Source organism: Sceloporus undulatus, chromosome 4 (genome assembly GCF_019175285.1).
Source record: "Sceloporus undulatus isolate JIND9_A2432 ecotype Alabama chromosome 4, SceUnd_v1.1, whole genome shotgun sequence".
NCBI lineage: Eukaryota > Metazoa > Chordata > Lepidosauria > Squamata > Phrynosomatidae > Sceloporus > Sceloporus undulatus.
In genome coordinates, this window is record NC_056525.1 from 11,333,987 (window position 1) to 11,359,279 (window position 25,293).

The 25,293-nt window shown below is 37.9% G+C and overlaps 1 protein-coding gene across 3 annotated transcripts in view; it reads left to right on the forward strand.

Moving 5' to 3' along the window:
• Positions 1-1,872: 1,872 nt before the first annotated feature.
• The window catches only part of DIDO1 (death inducer-obliterator 1), a 56,797-nt gene continuing 33,376 nt past the window's right edge, over positions 1,873-25,293 (forward strand). For 2 of the 3 annotated variants that reach the window (XM_042461655.1, XM_042461656.1), the window contains exons 1-7: positions 1,873-2,077; positions 3,640-3,844; positions 6,120-6,218; positions 6,788-7,661; positions 8,502-8,820; positions 12,645-12,842; positions 14,449-14,671. In XM_042461655.1, the coding sequence (XP_042317589.1) occupies positions 1,910-2,077; positions 3,640-3,844; positions 6,120-6,218; positions 6,788-7,661; positions 8,502-8,820; positions 12,645-12,842; positions 14,449-14,671 (2,086 nt within the window). In that variant the 5' untranslated portion in view covers positions 1,873-1,909. The remainder of the gene's footprint in view (positions 2,078-3,639; positions 3,845-6,119; positions 6,219-6,787; positions 7,662-8,501; positions 8,821-12,644; positions 12,843-14,448; positions 14,672-25,293) is intronic. The other variant, XM_042461657.1, reaches the window with a different exon arrangement.

Below are 25,293 nucleotides of genomic sequence, written 5' to 3' on the forward strand. Positions count from 1 at the left end.
GGTTTCACCTTGCTTTCTTCTTGCTTTATGGACATGCTGGGAGAAAACCAGAAATGGTTGTGGACCCCTCTGAGTCCCCTTTATCGGTGGAACAATTTTTTCTGACCTGCAATCCCCAGGACAGACTTAATCCCCACGACATGCGATGGGTATATACAAATGCATATGATCAGTGTACCTTATTGCTTGGCTTCTTACAAGTGAACACCCATAGACAGTAATTGCCTCTCTTGGAAGCCTCCACAAACAGCATCTCAATTTTAAAATATGTCATAGCCCACCTGCCAATACAACTTTTTTGGGAAACAAGAATTTGATTCCTGCTGCTTCAGGATTTTTGTTTGTTTCTGTGTTTTTGGTACTTTTGGTGGTACATGTGGCCTCCTCATGGGGTGATAGGACAATTGCCCACTGCTGCTTTACAACTAGAGCATATAGTATGCCACTCCTGAGATGTTGCTCTTCAGATGTTACTGAGTGCAGTTCTTATCCTAAGTAGCATCGCAATTGGTGATGGTTGATAGGAGTAAAAGTTGACCAACTAGAAGAGGCACATATGACTGAATTTTTGATCCAGCTTGCCTGCTTTCACAAATATGATTCTTTAGAAACAGGCACAAAGACGGAACATAACAAAGAATTGAAATACTTTGCTTGCAGTCACTTTTAAATAGCAGATTGCTACTTAGATGTTACTGTTAAAAGGTTTTGACAGCATGCATATTTAATTTAGAAAATGATTTAAAGTTTTAGATAACGTTTTAATTGTTTATAGTGTTATTATTTTGTTTAAAAAGTATGCTAACATTTTAAAAAATTGCCAAAAGGCTTATAATCTAAAGGTTTTCAGTGTATTTTAAAATATAACTAGCAATGTATCTAGGCAATATTATGTGTATATTTTCCTTTGCAGTACACCCATTTACTTGGGTAGAATTTTTATCCACATTGCAAATAGTTAAGTTTCCATTAAACTCAAAATCATTTCACAGTGTTCTTGCCAGACCATAATTATGCTTTGGTGGTGCAATTGTTAATTTTATATATGATATAATAGTGTAGTAGCTTGAGTATTGAACTACGACTCAGGGACCAGAGTTCAAATAACTGCTCAGCCATGGAAACTCATTGGGGGGCCTTGGGCAGGTCACACTCTCTGCCTCAGAGGAAAGCAAAGGCAAACTCCTTTTGAACAAATCTTTCCAGGAAAATAGGTTTGCCTTAGGATAACTGTAATTTGGAAATGACTTGAAAGCCCACAACAACAATAGTACTTAGCTATCACTGTTTAAAAGGTTGTTGTGGTACATTATTTTTCTGTTCATGATTCACACATTGGTGCAGTGCTTTTATGTCCCAGGCCTCCTTTTTTTCCATTGTTGAGCAGCACAAGTACATTGAAAGCATTGCTGGGAATGTCCATGCCTCTTCTATCCCTACTGTGTACACTGTCTTGTGGCTGAGTGTAAGTTTCTTAATGAGAAGGAGTTATCTATAACTCCTGTTCCCTGCAGTGGCTTTTGCGTGCTTTTTCTGCTCTTGCGTTGATGGGCCAGATGGGGAAAAAAGGTGTTGTTATAGTTAATATTTAAAAGATACTAACTTGTTCCAGGGTAGAGTAAAATGAACCCATTCTCCAATGCAATTTCTAGCAGAAAAATTAAGTTGTAGAACAGTGCTCCAGGATTTAATATGCACATGCAACTTGGATAAATAGTAGTTCGAATTCCTGTAGCTATCTAAATAATTGTACATGATTTTAGTATTAATGTTTAAAAATATGTTTAAAAATATGAATTCCTGATTCAGGATTTTTGTTCCTAGAAATAAAACAAAATCTTCTTTTTAAATAATTGGGTATGATTAGCCAATTTTTCCCTCTTCCTTTTGGCAGATCTTTTAAAATTGCATGATGTGTGATGAGTTGGAGATTCTTAACAGGGAGATTGAGAGGTTATTACCAAGCAACATCGTGGAAGGAAGCTCTTTAAACTCAGACTCTCTTCAGCCATCAAGCTCTGATTCCTGGGATGTAGATTCTGCTTCAGGCAATAAAGCACAAAGCAGTTTAGTGAAGGTATCCAGTACCTTAGCGTTATAGGACTCTCCTGTCTTTTCACTGTTGTTTTTCTGTATAACATTTAGAAAGCCTTCCAGGAGACATGCTGACCTGTGTTACTCAGATGAAGTGCTCAATTTTAGTTTTGCTGCCAGGCTTGACTCAGAGGATTATTTTCACCACCATTGTTGTATTTTTGAAGAGAAGGATGCATTTCCTAACATTACATATTTATTCTGAAGTCACTTGGAGACCAGGGCTGAGATCTTTGTTTGGCCATGGAATCTACCAGGTGACTTTGGGGAAGTCGTAGTTTTTCAACCCCAGATGCAGAGGTCCGCTAAACAAACTTTGAGACAAGAAAACCCCTATGATATGGCCTTGGGGTTGCCATAAGTAGGAAACTACTTGAAGACATGCAACAATAACAAAGACCAGTTGTAGGGAATAATAAACCTTAGTACTTGCATTTGATTGCATTTTCTGTGGCAGTTGTGGCAGTGTTTACCTCAAACATTAAGTACCCTTTAGAGTGTATGTGTGTGTTTGAGGTAGGGGGGTGTGTGTGTGTGGATTAACATATGTAGTCAACAGGCCATTTCACGTTCTGTCCCTTTAAATGAGTCAGGTAGAATCTTCAGGGTTTGGTGGTTGGGATTTTTCCGTTACAGTAAATACACAGGTTAGCGGAGAGCAGAATCCAGAGGAGGCTGACAAATAGCAGAAGCAGTGCAAGGAATCACTGAGAAGTGAGGTATCCAACTAAATGAAAATGAAAAAACATTGTTCTCTACATTCAAGATTTTTTTTAAAGCTTTAACATGCACAAAATGGCTAAACAGGAACATCCCCTGTTTTTGTTTCATTTTTTCAAGTTTTGTCCCCTCACGAATGTAAAATGCCAGTAAAGGGACAAAACTGGAAAATTATGAGGATTAATATGTGCAGTTAGTTCATACTTAATGAAATCAATTTTGCATATAATATAATTGGTGTTTTTTTTTAATATTTGCCTTAATGTTACAGTGGGCCCTTGAGTTTGTTGGTATAGTGGACCCTTGGGTTTGGTTCCAGGCTGCACCCATGGATACCAAAATCCATGGGTTGCCATAATTGTCCACTTTTACCAGGGACAAAATGTGGAACAAATTCAAGACCAAACTGTAGGACAACTGCAGGACAAAACTCAGCCCAAAATGTAGGACATTGAAGAAAAATGGTGGACCTTAAATGTCCTACATTTTGAGCTGAGTTTTGTCCTGCAGTTGCCCTACAGTTTGGTCTTGAATTTGTCCTACATTTTGTCCCTGGTAAAAGTGGACAATTATGGCAGCCTATGTAGTAAAATGGTGTCCTTTATTTAAAATGGCAAATGAAGGTTTGCTTTTTTTATTTTTGGGAGGGAAGGGGGGTGGGAAATAGTTTTAAGATGTTGATGGTTGAATTCATGGATGCAGAATCTGTGGCTATGGAGGGCTGGCTATAATTTAGTTTATTGATTTGAACCAGAACCTTTTTGCCTCAGCTAGTAAAGATATAATTCAAAATATAAAAGATATAAATACATTTTCCTATAACAGGCAGCCACATCAAGTGGAGTGTTGCTGGTTTCTGAGTCTTCAGGATGCCATCATCGTGAATGTTGTGTTTCTGGCTTCAGCGGAACAGCCTGTGCTTTAGGGATTATGCTGAGTGATTCTGACTTACTTCAACCTCTCAGTGATTCTTCTTTTGGTTTAAATCAGCTTTCAGAAAAAATTCTGGCAACCTCTAATGCTGTGTCAGGTAAAAACACTTAAGGGATATTGGAGGCACTTCTGTTTCTTTTTCTGGAAATTGGGATTCATCTTTTGTACTCTTAATCTTTCTTCACCTTCAAAGGTAAACAGTTACATTAAGCTGTTATCTGAATATTGTGTTGCAATCTTTTTGTTGTTGTTGTTGTTGTCAAAAAGTCTAATGTTTAAAGCAGACCAACATTTTAAAATCGTAGAGGAATTTAAAGCAGTAGAAAGGCCCAAGAGTTGCAAGATAGGTAATTGGGTCACTAGGAAGGGACTAACAGGTTTGTTTCTAATTTTCCCTTTGTGTAATGGGAATTGTATTTAAGGAGGAAGGAGAGTGTTCCTGAATAAAATGCATTGTGTCAAATTCTTTTGGTAGAAGAATTCAAAGACATAGCTGTGTTAGTCTGAAAAATCAGTATAAAAAGGGATCCTATAGCACATTTGAGACAAAGTGTCAAAAGTGCAACAAGATCCCTTTGAGTACTCAAATTCATATGTAAGAAGATTTCTGTTCAAAGTTCAGAACAGATTGAATTTTAGCCCAACATATTTCCTATGGCCAGAATAAATAACAGAAATACAGTACTGTGTTAAGCCATTGTTTTATGTAATTTTTGGTCCTGGTGTTTCAAATTTCCAGTGTGAAAGCTCATAGATTGTGAGATTGATACATCATACATCTGTTGTATCACAATGCAAGAGCCATAATTCGCAATTCAGGGAGGTTCTTCAAAATCTTGGTCAAGATTCTTTCCTAGCTTTCTCTCAGGTCTTTTAGTGAAAAGTGGTCTGAGATTTTTTGTGGGCTGACTGATAAAAATAATGTTAAAAAAACCCTGAGATGGGACATGGGGAGTTATATAAGCTGTTTGGGCTATGTTTTGATTTTACTCTGCCTAGAGATAGGCTAAATGTCTGCCTGTTCATATCATGTTAGACTATAGTCCTAGCCAGCATAGGCATTGGTGAGATAGAAAGTACCATATATACTCAACTAGAAGTCGAGAAATTCATGCCCCAAAATTGCCCCTAAAAGCTTGGGTTGACTTATAGAAGGGTCAATGCACCAGTAGTGCTTAGAAAGGTCCTAGCAAACAAGCCTGATACCCCAATCTCCGATTGCAAGCCTTTGCTTCCTATCTTATCGGAAAAACTCCCCTTTGGAAAGTACTTGCCTGGTCCATTTGCAAGCCTTTGCTTCCCTGGTCTGTTTAGCAAGCCTTTGCTTCCTATGGGGAAAACTCTCCATTTAAAACCATCTCTCCAGTCCCTTTTGAAGACCTTGCTCACTATGGAAACAACTGTCCATTTAAATCCACTTGCCTCCTAGAGGTCCAGAGAAGGAGACGGAGGGACGGAAGTGGTATCTCCCCTTTTTTGTCCTTTCTTATGCCCCCCTAAGTTTTACCCTTGACTTATCTATGGGCCGTATCTAAATCCACGATTTTGACCCTGAAACCTTCCCTCGACTTGTACATGAGGTCGACTTATACACGAGTATATATGGTAGGTGCAGTCCAGCAATATCTGGACATTGAGATGTTTCCCACCAGGTCCAAGAAAAGAGGATTATATGGCTGTACTCATCATTCTTACTAACAGTGGAAGTATGTTTTGATAAGTTGAAGCATATCTTGTATTTTTTGTTGTTGAATGAAACGTGTGCTATGACCATTCTGTAAGAACAAAAGGAATAGTTTTTTTGTCTGCAACTCACCTTTTCTCCAGGGTGCTCAAAGTGGCATTCATGCTCTCCTCCTCCTGACTTTATCCTTTCAACATCCTGTGAGGCAAGTCAAGATGAGAGAGAGTAAAAGCTGAGAGAGAGTAATTGATTTAGTATCACTCAGTGAGACAGCACAATAGAAAAATAAAATCAGGTTTCCAGCTCCCTAATCCCAGTTCAATAATTGCACATCATGGGCTACCTAGGGCTGTATCTGCACTGCAGAAATAATCCAGTGTGACACCACTTTAACTGCCATGGCTCAGTGCTGTGGAATTATGGGATTTGTAGTTTGTTGTGGCACCAGAGCTATCTGAAAGAGAAGGCTAAATGCCTCACAAAACTACAGTTCACAGAATTCCATAGCATTGAGCCATGACAGTTAAAATTATATCAAACTGGATTATTTCTGCAGTGCGAATGCAGTCTAGGTAGTTATACACTAACTGTAGTTTGCTACTGGCAATGCATTTTAGCTGATAATGAATTGAAAATAGTCAAATTTATAAACCTGTATTTTAATATTATTTTTATTCATTAATTTCAGAAGTGACATTTGGGAACAGTAGCATCAGTAGTATGGAAGAAGAGAATTTGGAGTCTGTGGCACTGGAGTCTGAATCTAATATGGAAAACCCATCTCTTGGTAAATTATTTTGCTTGGGGAAGTGCATAATGGAGTACAAATACTGAATCCCCATTCCCTCACTTATCAGTGTTTAGGATGCAAGTGCTGTTGCTTATGTAGTCCACACTGCATCTCACAAAACAGGGAAGATATTAGCTGACTTTAGTTGACTCCATGGTTAATAGAACTCCAGAATTATTTTAAAAATAATGTTACTCGCTGCAAAAACCTATTAACCAGCAGTCTATTTAGGACTGAGCATAGTCCATGGGTATGTAATTCTGGTTGTGATGGAGATAAGAAAAAGTTGGGGAGAATGGACTGGATGGCTGGAACTCTGTAAAATATTGTATTCAGTATTCACACTTGTAACAAATATTAATGAACCTAAGTTGAAAGCAGAGCAGAAACAGACAAGTTCAGCTTTACAAATTCATCTTACGAGGAAAAAAATAATTAACATCATATACTTCAGGGGAAGGGAGAGGGTTGCAGTTTAGCTGTTTTTTAATTCTCATACTGGTAATAATTACAGGAGGTATTGTTTTGCTATTCAAAATGGAACATAATATTTTTTTTCTCTTCAGCATCAGCTTTGAATGACAAAGGTGACCAAAGCAATGAGGATGAACAAAAGACAGTTAAACCCACTAGTAAAGAGTTCAGAAAAACGTGGGGGTTTCGGAGGACTACAATTGCAAAGCGTGAAGGCTTAGGGGATGCTGACATGGACATTATTGAACAGTCATCTCCACAGCAGCAAAGCCTGGCTCTTAGACGTAGTGGGCGACAGCCAAAACGCACTGAACGTGTGGAAGAGTTTCTTACAACAGTAAGACGCAGAGGAAGAAAGAATCTTCCTTCATCTCTTGAAGACTTGAATGATTCAGCTTCCTGCCATGTTACTGACAATGACACTGCTTCTGAAGGCAGCATAGAAAGTATTTCAGATCTAAAACCTGTATCTCAGAAGACCCGCTCTAAGGACAGCAGAGGTCAGTCATCTCATAAAATTAGAACCACTAAAGAACATGAGGACGGAGATGAGGATGATACGTCTGACAGTGACAGTGATGGGTTAACACTGAAAGAACTACAGAATCGCCTAAGGAAGAAACGTGTTGAGGAGAAACCGGAATTAACACTGAAAGAGTTACAAAATCACCTCAGGAAAAAACACCAGGAACAAAATCCTCCCGAGACAGTTGATGTCCAAGGGGGCAACCAAATTAAGCATGAAGTAGCTGTGAAGCAAGAGCCAGGTGATACAGCTGAAATTGAGACTGGAGATAAAATAGGTGTTTCCAAGGATAACACTGAGGCAGTTCAGGTTAAGAAAGAAAGAAAATCTCCCGTGCAGACCAGTGATGAACCTGAAGAACCCAGAAAGTGCAAATCAGAATCTGAGGTTTATGATCCTAGTACTCTCTACTGTATCTGCCAGCAGCCTCACAACAACAGGTATTTTTAACATGCAGTATTCTCAAAGTATTCCTCGAATTAACTATACAGGTTAGACAAGCTTTCTCTTTAGGAAAACTGGATCTCATAGACCCCTGCATGTGAAAAGGGTAAAAATATATTGGTTTGTTAAACATGGGAGGAAGGAGGAAAAATAGTTGTGTTAGCATCAAAGTCTTTAGCATATAGCAACTTTTGCAGAGGTCAGAAATTGTATAGTATTAAAGGAAGAATTATAATTATAATGAAAAGTCATGTGTATAAAACTGTTCCAGATAACCTTTTGTTGGTACCACATTTGTGTGGAAGTACAGTAACACACAGCTTTAGATGCTGTCATGTTGCCATGATGAATCTGCAACCGAAGGGAGTAGCTACCTGCATCTTAATGAAGTGAAAAGACAGTCATTGGGAAGGTTTGCTCCAAGTGGGATGTAGGATACAAAAGTGGCAAAGAAAGGCAGTTGGATATGAGCAGTTTGTTGCATCAACAGCAGTCTTGGGGAAAGGGTCAAGATGATACAAAACCACAGCATTTACTGAAATATATTGGTCGCCAAACTGTGCCCTTTAAGAGATTTTGGGTTTTAGCTCCCCAGAAGCCTCAGCCATATTGGCCAATAATCTGATATTCTGGGAGCTGAAGTCCAAAATCCCTTAAAGAGCATAGTTTGGGGACCACTGCTGTAAATGAAAAGGAGAGTAGGAAGTAAATTTTGGTTTCATTTTATGTAGATGTGAAATCTTTTATACTGTATGGTAGTAGAACGGTATATACTGTACAAATAAGATTTGCTTTAATATACATTACTGACATAATTTTGCTAACACTTCTTTTAGGTTTATGATCTGTTGTGACAGATGTGAAGAATGGTTTCATGGGAACTGTGTCGGGATTTCAGAGGCTCGTGGGCGACTGTTGGAAAGGAATGGAGAGGACTATATCTGCCCAAATTGCACTATTCTGCAGGTGCAGGACGAAACAAGTACAGAAACTGATCAGCAGGAGACTACATTGAGACAGATAGCAAGTGATGGTACAGAGCTTACAAGCATAGGAACTATTGAACAAAAGTCCATTGAGGACCAAGGAATCAAGGGCCGGATTGAAAAAACTGCAAATCCAAGTGGAAAGAAAAAGCTCAAAATATTTCAACCAGTGAGTATGCATACTATTCAGAGTGAATTGTGTCTCTGTGTTTTTGACACTTCTGGTTCAGAATTCAAGACATGGAAAATTTTATCTTAGGTATTATCTTGTTTTGTATGTTTGGTATATTATGTGTACCATTATGCAGATACAAAAGCTAGGTATTGGTAACCCTTTATATTGTAAATTTGGATGTGGTAAACTCTTATTTTAAACAATTTTTAAACAAATGTTGAATAGATGTCAGGGATGTTTTTGCTATAGATTCCTGCATTAGGATGGCACTTGGTGACATCCTTGGTGGTTTCTTCCTACTCTACAGTTTTATGATTATGTGATTATTCTTTTCTGAAATGTTCAGACTTTTCAGAAGAGGAAGCAAAGGAAGTTTTAAATTAGTTCTTCATGATCTTATAGCAATATCAAGTACATTTCTATACTGCTTGTCAGTGAACTAAGCACTCTCTAAGCGGTTTACAATGTGTAACCCAATTGTCCCCAACAAGCTGGGTACTCATTTTAGTGACCTACAGAAGGATGCCAGGCTGAGTGGACCTTGGAGCCCTGTCGGAGATCGAACTCACAACCTTGTGGCTGCAGTTCAGGCATTTAACCACTGCGCCACCATGGCTCCCTAAATTATGGCATTTGCATGCTCACTTGTCATTTTGTCTTCATCCTCCCCTGCCCCTTTCTAGGTGCATTTACTATAGCTTTGTTTTGATTATTATTAAGTGCTTCTGATTTTTCTTATATATGATTTTAATTTTCTTATACTCTTCCCCCACCCCACCCGATCCTGTTCCTCTGAAAATATTTACCTTCACAATTATCATATTAATATAGTATAGTGATTGTGTGTGTGTAGTATATATAGTACTTATATTACTCTTTAGGGCTGCATCTGGACTGTAGTTTGACTTCACTTTAACTTCCATGGCTCAATGCTGTGGAATTCTGGGAATTGTAGTTCCTTTTTTAATAGGAGTTACATACTTACATTGATAAGCCATGGCATCAGAGCTCTCTGACAGAGAAGGCTGATTGTCTCACAGAACTACAATTCCCAGAATTTCATAGCCATGGCAGTTAAAGTGGTGTCAAACTGGATTATTTCTGCAGTCCAGATACAGTCTTCTATATGAGGAGAAATTTAGGTTTTATTTGTTGGGGCCACTATTTCATTGACAACATACTATATATACTCAACTATAAGTTGACTTTATGTATCTATCAAGGGCAGGTTTTGGAGCCACAATTATCGATTTTGATACAACCTGTGGATAATTTGAGGGTAAAACCTATGGGCATCTAACAAAGGATCTAAAGGATGAAGCAAAGGAAAAAATGCCAAATAACTTAAAAAATTCCAGCCCACATAATTGTTTATGATCACACTAAAGGCTGGATGGTTGAGAGAGCAGAGGGAAGTCAGAACTTCCAGGACAGATTACACTCTTGCTTTTCACTAGAGGATGATTCCTTTTTAAATAAGAGTTACATACTTACATTGATAAGTCAACTCAGTTTTTTCTCCATTTTTTGACTAAAATCTCTAGACTTATACAGTACATGAGTATATACAGAAGTTAACATTAAGAGCCTGGCATGTACAGTGGTACCCCGGGATACGAAATCACCGCCGTACGAAATTTCCGGGTTACGAAAAAAATCCATTAGAAAAAACTGTTTTGGGTTACGTTTTTTTTTCGGGTTACGAAAAATTTTTTTGGTGCTTTTCGGCGCTTTTTCACACGGAATCGCGGCTTCCAGCGCTAGCGCCTATGGCAATTTCGGCTTGCGAAAGATTTCGGGTTACGAAGGGCTCCGCGGAACGGATTACTTTCGTAACCCGGGGTACCACTGTATATGTATAAAGTACAATTATTTATTTCTGTATCCAGTGCTACTGCAGTTGAGACACAGCAGCCCATCAACTTTCTGTGGCACCAAAAATCACCAACCACCCAACTCTTGAGAGCAGATTTTTAGAGTAATTGGAAGGAGAATAGGCCTCCAGGAGATTGGGTATTTCCGGTTCTGACAGAAGGCGTGGAATGTAGCATACATACTTCATTGGGTCCTAGCCATAATATGTGTCAGAACCTGAATCCATATATTAGATCTTCCTAGCTGAAAATAGACAAATCTGTTTTGTGGCTTATAAAATCGTTACAATTTATGAAATTAAATCTGTGAATATTTGTAAGATATTATCTTCCTCAAGAAACATTTTTCATACTTGATGGTATTTCTGAGGGAAATTCTTTATTGTGCATGTGTTAGGACTAATAACATTCATGAGCAGAAGTTATTGTGGGTATTATTCCACTGATAAAAGAATCCCCACTCCAAAGTCTGTGTGCACCCTCAAAATCTGAAACAGATTTTTTTATTGACTAGAAGACAGCAGGAGTGGGAGAAAGTATCATACTAATACTACAAGTATGTGAATGCATATTGGATTTAACCCCATGAATAAATTTCAGTATGAACTACTGTAATTTGAAATGTTACAACCACTAATTGCTAGTAATTTTAAGCACTTTACCCTACTTCCATCTTGTGGGGTAGATAACAGAAATAGAGAAAGTAGAAAATGATAAAACTAAATAAGAGTTGGTAGAAGGCAATTATGTATTCATAGCTTGTTTAACTTGTATTACTTCTTTTGGAAGAAAAGTGGAACTAAATGAATGGCTTTGTTGACATGACATTTGTTCTAGTACTCTTCTATGTACTCAGATTGATTTAATTTATATCTTTGTCATCATTGACTGATACATGGTTTTTAGTGCATAATTCCCTTTTTTACTATTATCTGCTAATCAAGTTTCTACAATATTTGCACTGGAGTTAACAGACTCAGCAGGTATGGAAAGAAGGTAGGGAAACAGAAAGCACCTTCTTGGGTTTTGCTGCCTGAAAGTATTCTCTGTACTCTTTTAGCCAAGAGAATCTAATGGCCTAGAGGGTTCATTCAACCCATTGAATTTAGCTACCTAAAAGACACATGAAGCTGGAGAGGCAAAAGCTGTTCAGATAGTCCATGCACATCTCTAACTTCGCTGTTAAGAGAAAGGTGGCTGTTCATCACATTTATCACTAGATGGCACACTTGCTGTGCTGAGCGCATTGACTACATTTATTGAAGTCCAATTTTAATAAAATGCTTAAAACTCAGAAGATTCAAATCTAAGAAGAAATTTGCCTTGAGTGAGCTACCTTCTGTTCATCTGTCTTAGGAACCAAATATATCACTCTATGATGATTTATGTGAATAACAGCTTACATTCAAATGCCACTCTAGCTGAGGAATTCTCTTTTCTTTTTATAGGTTTAATGTAGAAAAATACTGTATTGTATGTGTATAACCTTTAAAAAAGGTAACAACTTTAAATTTGAAAGCAAATAGAGATGCTATTTAAGAGGGAGGAAAAAGGAAGTCACCAGAGGCAGCGTTGGGGGTGTAGCAGAGATATTGTGTTCATTAATCGAGTTTGTTCCTAAAAATACATTTTTCAAATTTATGCTCCTGTATGTATCGAAAACAATATGCAGGCAACATTTTTAAATAGCATTTGTACTAAGTAGACTGATACTAAGTAGACACAATTTCATGAGTGAAGTACTTTATGATAGGCATCATTAATGAATTGGCAACTTTCAAAGGAAGGAGTGCTTAAAAGTTAGCAGTGTGTTAAAGAAAAAACTTCTGTATGCTTTAGTAGATATCTCAAATGGCTAGGTAAGAAAGCATTAGGGCCTTGAAACTTTTATGCTGTTCTACAATTTAAACTTTACTTGTTTGAATTTGTTATGCTCCTTTTCAGGTAGTTGAAGAGCCTGAAGCAGCCAGTTGTATTGGTCCAGGGTGTTCTAATGTGGCTCAGCCAGGTTCTGTGTACTGCAGTCATGATTGCATTCTGAAACATGCTGCAGCTACTATGAAATTTCTAAGTGAAGGCAAAGAGCAAAAACCAAAAGAGAAGACCAAACTAAAAACTGTTGTCATAAAACCTCAGCCTCTGGTAAGTTGGAGTTGGGTTTTAAATAGTCCTTTACATGAAGAAGTGTTTCCCACCAGGAATAGATTTAGTTGACTATTTGAATTTGAATAGACAAAACCATTTTTGTGCTAAAATATATTATGCATCAGATTGTTTTGTAGGGTACTGTAAACTTTCATTGACTTTATCTAAGCATACAGTGTTTTGTAATGATGGTTTGAAAAGAGCACAGTAGTAGTCACCTTCAAACAATAAGGAGTCATAAACACCAGAGAAAGTATCAAAGCATTAACCTTACGGTAGGAAAAAATGCAATCAATAACATCACACACGCTCCATAATTGGAGATTAGTGTGCCATTTGAAGCTTAAATCTTATAATATGTCTCTGAAATACACTGTAGATTGTTGTGCCATTCCTGTGATCATAGGGAACACAGGTAATCATATGGAATCTATAGTGGTATCTGCAAAGAGCATCTTGATTAGATTCAAGCATGTTTTACAAGTTGTTAAATTGAACGAGTATCTCATGAAGCTTTGTTTGTCTTTGTTACACCAGTAGAGTAAAAGTAGAAAGACCCTATGGCTTTTTTGCATGCTTCTGAACACTTTTATTATTGTTCTAATGGCAAGCTGGATTGGAGTGAGAATACTTAAAAGCAAACCAAACAGCTCTTATGGCTAATATTTTATTATAAGCCTGTGCTCCAAGAATATATGAGAACAATACAATCATACTAATTTTAACAGCAACACCTTGAGGTTTACTTATAAAGTCAAAAAGTGTGTGTCAAGTTCACTATTTAGTGTACCAAGGCAGCGTTGGATCAAATCTCCCTTTTAGCAAGAATTTATCAGGTGAATTCATTGTAGAATAAAGATTTGAACTTGATTAACTAAATAGTCTCTTAGCCACTATTGACATGTGTGTTCTGCTAGATTTATTGGAGTTACTTTTCTTGAATTCTTCATTGTAAATAGCTGGGGCACATTCCTGAATGGTAGATCTTTGGAGTGCACACTTAGTAAATATGGCCTTAGATTTGTGTTTAGCAAAACCCATTTAATTTTCTCTCAAAGTTTTACATTAATATGTTGGTGAAAATATAATAGGCAAGAAAATAATTTAGGCTCTCACAAACTTTAATATTAACATGAACTAAACAGATTTCAGATAGCAGTTACATATCCAGGAGGGCATTCTTTCAGATGCAGCTGAGTTGGTCTGTGGATTGACTGACTATCGCTGAATATCAGCTGCACACCAGTGCTCAAACAGTGCATGTGATTTTCACTCACTGCACCATAGTTGTGCATTGGCTGTGGGTTAATGCACTATTATTTTGCTTAGAAATGTTGCTGTAAATGTTGACTGTATAATAGAGCTGCCTCACTGCACAGATCTGGAGACCTGACATAACAATTACCATTTATATACTGTGACATTTTTGTTTAATAATTAAGTGTTTGCAGTACATAACTAAACCACAAAAAACTGTTTTGCCCTCGAATCCTATTTTATCATGACTACTGTAATATTTATTATTATTATTATTAACCTTTATTTATAAAGCGCTGTAAGTTTACACTTATATTTAGTGATTAAGGTTCTACTGGTTACACAGGCAAGCACCAAACCCTTTTCCATGCAGAAGAGACCAGCTCCCGAGAAGAGAGAGAGTGCCATGAAGAAAACAGTTGTGGCAGCTGTTAAGACTGAAGCAAATATGACAGTAGCTAAAGAATCACCTCCAGAAATCAGCACACCATCCTGGGCAAGCGATCATAATTATAATGCAGTAAAGCCAGAAAAGACTCCTGCCATTTCATCATCACTGTTGTTCAAATGTATGTATTTCACAGGGATATTCTGCAATCATTTACATTTTATTTGAATACCTTTACATTTTTGACCCTGCAAAATTAGGGGTTTTGAGGGCTCCTTTCCTCCATCTTCAAAGGTTTGCACACATATTTCTCAGGGAAACCTTCAAGGTTCATACAGAGTATTGACAGCTTGGGATTTATTTTAAGGCTGTGTAGAAATGGTTTTCATTCTGAAAGTTTAAATTTGTTTAATCTTTAACTTACATTCTTGCATTCTTCATAGATAATAGCTTTTTTAAAACAGAAGGTAGGTATAGATATATATTTGCACACTGCATTATATAAGTAAAAACAGAGCAATTATTGTGTTCATTTTAGGTCCCTGCATTTTGAACCAAGAGTGTCAGTACTTCAAGATTTCTTAATGAGTAGAACAAATAATGCATACTTGTACGTAAACATACATTACTATTAATTTTGAAGGGAATACACCTTCCAAGAAAGTTAGTTCATGAAGTGGTGTCAGAACTGAGTTTAATTTGGGATGCTTGGGGTTTTTGTTGTTGTTTGTTTGTTTTGTCTTTTTAAAATATTGGCATAAGCCCTGTGCCAAGTAAGCTTACATGAAGGGAGAACAATAGGGAGAGAAATTATCACCTTGTATATTCCACTTTCACAGTATTTGAAGAAAATTCTTGGCATCTTCTTAGCTTATAAAAGGTAAGTAGAGCAATGCTGTGTAATCTATTAGATAGTATTGTAGTATAGGTTTTGCATTTTTCATTCAACCATATTTACATGGATTTGTACTACAGTGACACATGGGGCAAGTGACATCTGAAAAAGACCAAACTCCTATAACAGTGACTGAAAAATAATTACCTTCTTGTCCCTAACCTCTTACTGACTGTTGTATCATAGATACCCACTGGAAGATATGTTTAGTAAACCACTGAAGGAATGAAGCTCCAAAGCTTCAGGAGAAATCAACAAGTACCCTTTTCTTCCTTTTTAGGCTTTTCCGCACATTGTGATTGTTCCTACTGGTAGGTTGGGGCAAGGGGAGGACCTTTGTTTCAGAGGCAAGCTAAATATTTGACTTTGCCTTATCAAAGAAGTCTACAACATTTTTACTCATCCAGTTGTCCACACATGTCATGTTAGTTGTTCATAACAGTCACACCATGAAAGAAAGGATAAGTTACCTTGCCAGATTACAAATGCTTTCCTATCTAGTCATCTCATGGCTGCTTGCTAGTCAAGTGGTTATTGATAGTCGGAAAACCAGCAGTTTAATTTTCATATAAATTATGGATTAATTGGTTCAGTATCAAAACATAAGCATTCTCATTTTCTGTAATGAGAGAAGTTATTTTTGACTGGAATATCAGTGTTCTTGCTGTTGTGCTTTTAAATGGATATATTGAATTCAGTTTACATTTAGTAAAGAGTTTTCACCATCTCAAGCAGGCATCCCAGCTCTCTGTAAAGGTAAGTTTTGTGGGTGTATCTTGGAAGTTCCCTGTATCACTGCTTAACTATCAAATATAAATTCTTACCTTAAAACGACTCCTTTCTCCTTCAGTAGCAGAGATCATCCATGAGTGGGTTATTCCTCGACTTGCTTTGTATGTAGTGTGACGCATGGTTTTTGTAAATAGAGGCTTAGTCCCAGCACTTTAGGGGTTGGTTATATACAGACATCTAAATGATTCATCACCACTTGGTGAAGTAAGACTGAATCTCACATTCATATGTGGAACTCATTCACGTCCTTTCTAATCTCTGAAAGATTAGAGAGGAGTAAGCTCTACAGCATTCGGTATTGGAGACATATCACCTCATTAAATTCCAACTGCTTTTCCCTGTCTTATTCTTCACAAGCTTCTAAAATAACATGTCACCTCTCTGCTCTGTACCTAGGGTGAGTATTGATGACCCTGTGTCAATTGGATGGTCTCTGCATTACAGTGCCTGAACATTAGTGTTCCTTTAAAAGACAAAACCTGTAACCTCACATAATCTTAACTGGGTGTTAGGAATTGAGTATGTTTTACCAACTGCAGCAGGTTTCTTGCCTTATTACTCTTACTAATTTTTAGACGACATAATACAGTTTGATTCATTCCAGAGTTTTGCTCCATGCTGAGATGTCCAGTGGGATATATCATGCCAACACACAATATGTCTGTTTTGGGGGAAATTGAAATGGGAAGAATGAGGAACAATCTTGGTAGCACCATGTGTAATGCTCTGGGCCAAACACAACAAGGAACAAGAACTTCTCATGCTGAACTACTACATGGGAGGCAGTAGTGGAGCTTTGGAGAAGTAGCTTTAGCGTTGTATTCTGTTACAGTGGGCAAATATAGTATTGATAGCAGCAAAAGTTAATTGCAGATTTAATTCAAAAGACTAGAAGGAAGTTTGAAATCATTGAAGGCACTTCATTTGCATCACCTAGTGAATTGTCAACTCAGTCTTTGACTCAGGGAGACTACTGGAGTATCTATGAGAATAACTGGGGTTTTGCACCCTGCCACTTCTGTACATTTTCTGTAACTACTTGAAATTGTTTTCTGTTTGGAGTGAAAGGTCCTGTGAAGAAAAAGTTATCTCAATTCACCCCCCCCCCCAAAAAAAAAGATCTTGGGTAGTTTATGTCATCTCATTATAAAAGTGAAGTAGGTCATGACAGTTGAGAAAGTAACTTTGCACAGTAATCTTTCTCCTAAACAGTTTTTTTAAAAATCCCTACTAAATCAGTGCAATGGGACAGAAAATAGAATTTCAAAATATATAATTTATAAAGTTCCAGTGCCAGAACAAAGATAATAACCATCTGTCTGTCTTGCAGTAATTATGCATATGCATTAGCATTCTGATGCAGGATTTTAATATGTGTCATTAGTGATTTGGATAGGATGTCATTCTCTGGATGGCATGGGGGAGCCGTGATTTTTCACTTAACTGCAATATTCTTGAGGTATGATGTTCTTTTTTGTCTTGCAATCTGGAGACAAATATAATTATAAACAAAAATTATACTAAGAATTCAAATAATGACACAAAGTGATTTATGTGGCTATGAGAAACTTAAATAGAAGAACAACTGGAAAAAGCTTGAGCCAGCTACTGGACAAGAAGAACATTTCTTAATTTCTGTTGTCTTCATAGCCTTGATTCTGACTTTTTAAGAATCAAAACATCCATTTTAGGATTTAAAATTAGTGTGTTATTTGAACAGCCTGATTGCTTTTTACTATACATCAGGGAAAAGAGAAATTGATAGATGACAGGCTGCAATGAAAACTTGGATCTATCTCTGATTTGAAAACAATCTTCTTTTGGCTTATCCATTTTATAAGTACAGTAATCATTATAGTTGTGTAAGTTAAAAGTAATCATGAAATTAAAGCTAATAAATTGCAAGTCCATCACAGAGGAAAAAAGATTTGCACAGGGATAAAGTAGGACAGTACTGTAGTGGGAAGCATGGTCCTCCAGATGTTTGACTGCAGTTCCCTGGATTCCTTACTGGCTTAGGTATACTTGCTTGGGCTACTGGGACTTGTAATGCAAACACATCTGGGGTCCGCATGATTCCCACCCCTGAGGTGCAGGTGAGAAGAAAATATGCTGGCTATTTAATTATTTGTTACTTCCTTGTTAAGGAGCATTGCAAATCTCTCCTTCATAAGTAAATATGTGGGCTTTTGGAGATGATTTTGCTAGTGATCAAGGTGCTGGGCTTTCTTTGGAAAAGTCTTGGACAACTGAGCATTATTTTATCCTGTTTATTTCTGGTTTTATGTCACTATCTTCCATAAAAGACTCAATAGCCTTCTTCAAATGTTTTCCCTTTACAGCAGGAATAAGGGACCCTGTGGTTTTCTATACAGTGTTGTACTCCACCTTTCATCAAACCAAGCCTGCATAGATGGTTTTAGAGATGATGAGATTTGCAGTCACTCATAAATCTAGAACAGGAGATGACAGCTGCCGGGGGGGAGGGGATATTACTCTCACTGTATCCCTCTTGTGTTGCACTGTGACAAAACCAGAAGTGAAATTGACATCACTTCCAGTTTTATTTTCAACTCGTAGCCTAGGTGGGCTTGTGGAGCATGAGAAATCAGTTTGGGGGCATAAAACCAGGTGACTGATTCCTGTTTGTTGGGAATGTCGTGGGGGACACTAAGGGCTACACAGCAGATTTCCACATGGCCCTAAGATCACACTCTGCACCCTGCTTCTTACCTAGAGGGTTACAAGGTTCCTCCACTCTCTTTTATAATAAATACCATAATGCTTGGATGGGTCATCAGTTAAGGGAACTCATTGGTTTAAAAATCTGTTTTATATAACCAAGATAGAAAACACCCCCTATACACACTCACACACACAGAGAGAGTTTCTAGGTATAACTGCGCCTCTGGGAATTCCGCTCATGCTCCACTAATGACTGTTCCTGATTGTGTCAACCTGCTAGCATAAGCTACCTTTGTGACAACTAAAAGTAATGGATGCACTGTATTTGGAATTAGCTAGGGGGAAAAGCAAGAGACCAGACGTGTTCTCAAAATGTAACGAGACTACTCTCTAAAGACATTCGGAGAGATTGTTGCAGTCTTCACCAGTAAGGACAGAGAGGAAATATACCATACATTGCATTTCTTCAAATATCAGGTAAACAGCTTCATGTTCCTGGAAGGCAAATCAATTTTCTAATCGCACAGGTCTCCTTTACATGAGAATTTTGAAGACAAAAAGTAATAATGGAAAAGGAAAGATGTGCTCCAGGAGTTTAAACTTGTAATGTTTTGTACTTTAGGCCATTTGGGGAATATTATTATAGGACAGATAGATAAAACTATAGAGACCAATACATCAAGGTGTAGTTTGTAGTTGGAAACATGGTTATTAAAAACAAGGTCTGCTGTAAAATGGGCAGTGTCAAGTTCTCATCTGAATGAGACCTCTGTCAGAATGGAGGCAATAGGTGGCTCTAATTGAACCACTCTGCCTCATTTTCTAACTCCACTGAAGCTGAAGATAATTAAAGAGTAATTATTCTCCTAGGTGATACTGTTGGTGTTTTAAAATCATCACTTTCTTCACCTGAATGATTAATCAGAACTCTTCCTCCCACCTCCTCCAAATGAAAGGGGTCCTCTATGCTGGTGTCTCCATGTTTCCAGGAGGCAAAGGAATAGATCCGGACAACAGTGATGGCTTCTGCCTGTGCCTGAAAACAGTGAATTGCAGCTGAAGATTCCCTTTGCAGAGCTACACCTTCAAGATGTATACAAGAAGATTTAAGCCATGGGCTGCACCACACATTGCAGGGGCAATATATAAACTGGAGCATCACCTGTTAATTTGGTTTGGGAGGGGAGTGTATATAGACTGTTCTTCCCACCAACCAACTGCTGATATTCTCAATGTCGAAGGAAGACAAGCTAGTCAAGCTTCCCTAAGATATGTTTCCATAGTCCAGTATTCATGGCTTGGCTGTTCAATGTCCCATTTCACCTGGTGCCAACGTGGATGATTCAAAGGAAGAAAAACCAACTTGAGAAGTGGGTGTGCTCCTCTGCCTCTTGTAACTCACTGCTGACATATTTGTGGTAAAAGTTAATCACACAACACTTCATTCCTTCAGATGAGATGAAAACAAATTACTATGAAACATTTAGATGGGCTACAGCAAACATGCAGACATAAATCTATGGTTTATCAATTTTTTCCCAGTACAACCACTGTGTAGTGCATTGCGTGCATTCATCTTGTAGGTTCTGTAAAACAGACTATCGCTTCCCTAGTGTGTTTATATCAAGGAGTAGAGAAGCCTCCTTTGTTTCAGTTATGTAGCATTATGCTGGCACAAGTTGGTTGAAATCCTGAGTAGGTAGCAGTAACCAGTCAAGGTTTATATTAATTCCAGGTGGGATGAATGCAAACGAAGGTGGTTTGAAGAAAGAAGTGATTATAGGCAACTTGAATTAGGCATATACTCAGATTTGTCTTATTCACGTTAAAAGGAAATCTAGGCACATAAATGGCTAGCCCTGACTGGGTGACCCAAATGAGAGTTAAAAGCAAGCCATCCCTTGATGGCTAGAAAAAGGAATGGATAAGCAGTGCATTAACATTTTGCAGAGAGATTATACCATAGATAATAGTCTAGCCCAAGAGTGCAAATATATGGGAGGGAGAGTAGTTAACACTAGATTTAAAAGCATAGTAGGATCTTTCTTCCCCCTAGTGCTGGCAGGTGAACTGAGACAGAATTTGATGACACATCTAAACCACATGTTCAGGGCCACAGGAGGCTGCTTGAGTACCTTTCAAGCATGCCTCTAGGAGTGCTGAGGCTCTGTGGTGTTGCATGCATCTTCCAGCAGTGGAGCCATGCAGAAGCAACACTTGAAGAGCTACAGTTTGTGGTAAGTAACCTTATAGAGTGTCTACAGTATCTGATTTATTTGGTTTGTCAGCTGTATAACATTATTTGGAAGGGGAATGCTTTTGTTGGTTTAAAATACCCATTCTACTAAGAGCCCATTGTTTATATTATGGATGGATTTTAAGGATTTGAGGAATCCTTGGTGGAGGGCTTGATGGCCATTCCTGTAGGGATGGCTTCACATTCCATCTTCAGTTAATTCATTGATTTCAGCTGTCTGCAACAGGACTCTGTTATAGAATGCCCTATAGGTGCTGTCAATACATACAAGTTTTTATGGGAAACAACTGATGCCCATATTTAATTAGGCACATAACAAATCTGGAAGCAGCAGATGAAGATGTTCAACTTTGACCTAGCAATAGCCAGATAGGTCATACAGTAATGTTAAAGATTCTTCCTGCAGTTGAGGTTTTGGCTCCTATAGAAAATCTGTCTTCTGTTGTAAACAGTTAGGGCAACTTCCCTATGCAATAGAGGGCACAAAGCAGAGTTAAATAGATGAGTCTACTTCAGATTTCAATTGGGGATGAAATTGGAATTTTCAACATTGCCAGTTTGTAGTTTTGTTATTGAGATACAATGCAGCTGAAATAAGGCTTGCTGAGGTTCTGATCTGCTGTATATACCTTCCAGACTCATACTGGAAATCTTAAGGGCATACACAGTTCCCACAAATGACCGGAAATCAATAGATTGTTACATGTGCCAGTTTGAAACCTAGGAAAAGAGATGAATGTGCAGTTCAATGCATCATTTATATAAGAGTACATGCCACAAACCAGTTATAGCTCCTGTGGCACACTTCCTGAAAACCCTTAACGTGTTTCACCTATCCCAAAAAGGATTTAATGCTGCTTTGTGTGTTACCAGTGCAGCATGGAAACAATTTAAAATCTGTTGCATGTGGTGCGCTGAACTATGGATTCATGATGCCTTTTCCAGCACTGACACAGTTAACTGAATCAAGTTGGGGGATCAGTGACTATACTGTGTCTAATGTACCATTTTGGTTCTTGCCACTTGTGCACTACTTCATGGTATCCTAATATGGACAACCATGTGGCACATCAGCCCATGTGGAGGAGAATTTACATAACCTTGTCATCAGAACCATTAGTGGCTAAAACTACTATTCTGTGGTGGGTCCTACTTGGTGTCTCTAGCTTCCCACACAATTGTGGGAAGTGGTGGAAGGCTATTAGATAGTGTCTCAGTTGCTATTTGGGTATGTTTTAAGTGTCACAAATTCCATCTGATGCAGATAACTAAATGCTTGTTCACTTCAAAGCAGCCTGCCTGCTTGTCCTTCCATTCATACTATCAACAATTTATCTATGTATATTTAGAAAGCCCTGGTGGTGCAGTGGTTAAATGCCTGTACTGCAGCCACTTACTCAAAACCATAAGGTTACGAGTTCAGTACCAGAGAAAGGGCTCAAGCTCGACTCAGGCTTGCATCCTTCTGAGGTCGCTAAAATGAGTACCCAGATTGTTGGGGACAATTAGCTTACAGTTGTAAACTGCTTAGACACTGTTCAGTATAAAGCAGTATATAAACGAAGTTGTTTGTTTTTTGTTTGTAATTTTTTGCTGCTGCGGATAGTCAATTCTGTACATATTCATAATACAAAAGTAGACATAAAAGTGTCAATAAATCACTGAGAACAATTACTTGCAATAGGATAGACATCCTGATTTAATTGCAAAATTTAAGGTGGAAGGTGCATGCTTGTCAGCATATAGATAAAAGCAGGAAATTAAAATGGAAGACAGAGCTGTAAAAAAATCTATGTAAAACTCCCTTTTAGCTCTTGCTTCTTATAATGCAGGCTAAGAATCAACAAATAATCATCCATTTGTGGAATTCTAAAATTTCTACAGCATATTAGTGTCAGTATAAACTTGGAAACCATTTTTATCATTGTAGTAATCCAAATCTTGAGGAAATGTAGCTTGAGAGACACTTGAGCACATGGACCAGATTCTAGACATTTAATCTCTACAGATCAAAAGAATTTTAAATTTTGTACCTATTAATAGTTGCCCCTCAACTACTTAGCCCTCTATCAGTACTCTTCTGCATCGTTTATGTAAGAAGGCTATTTATCTTTTGTGATAGTGGTTTATAGAGCTAGAAATTATTATTATCATTATTCTGTTTATTTATACTGTATCCCACCTTCCTCTCACTACAGGGTTCTGTGATTTAGGTAGCAAGAAATGGGCTCTTGACATGGTCATCCTCATGGTCTATTTAAATAGGTGTGCTTAGGTAACATCCAATGTAGAAGGCTAGTATTGACCATATCTTATACTGTATTTAGGCATTTAATTGAGAAATGTTTCAAGCACCCCCACTTTTTCTTGTAGGAAATGCTGATGTGTCAGGATTGTTTTAAAAGGGCCCATAATAAATAAGAATTGGGGAGCTGCAGTGCAGGGCTTAAGGTTGTAGAACTGACAGTGCTGCAAGTAATATTGCAGCAAGTAATATTTCATTCAGTCTCAGTATTTAGTTATTATTTGCCAAAATTCTATTATTTCTGATTATTCCATAATAGTCTGTCCATCACTTCTGGATATTCATATGTGTGTTGTGTGCCTTCAAGTCATTTCTGACTTAAGGCGACCCTAAAGTAAACTTAGCATGGGGTTTTCTTGGCAAGATTTGTTCAGAGGAGGTGTGCCATTGTCTTCCCCTGAGGCAGAGAGAATGTGTCATGCCCAAGGGCCGAGGGAGAATCAAGCCCCAATTTCCAGAATCAGTATGCCACCCAGGCTTCAGACATTCATACGGGTAGATAGATATTGGCAGCATCAAACAAACATTCGCCATGTAGACTTTATCAGCTTACAGGGAAGAAGGCAGCGATTACAACTCCCTTTTGCTCTCTACATGACCTATTGTTATGATAAATTTTGGGCCTAGCATTTAGAGGACTTTGTGAAGGTATGCAGTGAACCTTTTTTGTAGCTTGCTACTGTCACCACAGTAGTGATATAGACTAAATGGATGACTGGAATTTCATGCCTATCACAAAATAGGAAACTGCAAAATACCAGAGGAGCCAGAACAATATGCAAGGATATCTGTTCACTAAAGCTACACTTCAGGAGCTGAACACGGTTTTGCTTATCTGCTGCTTGTTACAATCCCAAGAGCATGAGAAAGTGATTATATGAGCTTGGTGACCCATTTCCAATAAAAGGATAGTTTATATGTCTTTTTCAACTTTGAGCAAATCTGCAGTATCTATTTCTGTAATCATGCTGCCTTAATATAGGCATAAAATGATTACTGTGTGCTTTTGGCAAGCAGACAGAATCCCTGCCTAGGGAGTAGCCTTGGATAAATCAGAACTGTGCAACTGGCTGTTAAGACTGATAGAATCTGACATGTATGCTAGGTGCTGACATTGGAAAGAAGTAGGATATACGGCATTTGTAGAAAAAATCACCAAAGTTATCAAGGAACTGATCATTTAAAGAGATGGTCGCTCAAATGGAAAAGCCAAAAAACAAAAACCCCACCCTTTAAAAATTCATAAATAATTGTATACACAAACATAGTATACAGCTGTTCCTAACATTTATGTCCTGTATTGGGATATTAATGAGGCCAATTCTAATGCATAGAGGTTTCTCTGTAAAACAACCCAATAAGTTCCCTGTATACATATCTAAGTATGTTTTCAGGTTGCTACACGAAGTACTGCCTTTTAAAAGGAATTCTTTTTACTATATAAACAAACTTTTAAGTTTCATCAGCACAGCATATCACACCTGGGTGTTTATACAGAATTGATGGGGCACGTGCAACAGGCAGGAGTACAGTCCTGTTGCTTTCCTTTTTTGAAACTTCAGTGACCTAGTTCATAAAATTTAAAAACCTTGGTGCTGTGCATTCCATCCCCACATGTGCAGCTGGTGGTGGCCTCATAAGATGAAAACACTGCCTTGAACAAGAAGTGCCACTATAGTTTTTTAGCTGGATATTTTGTTGGCATCAACTACCTTCATGTAAGATTCCTGCGTCGCAGTAGAAACTTGGATGAGCTTACCTCACATCCTAAATTAAGCACAGGATGTGAGTGAAATAGAATGAAGTAATACTACAGACTCAAGCATATCACTTAAGAAGGTTTACTGTGTAAAAGGAGCTTTCAACTTT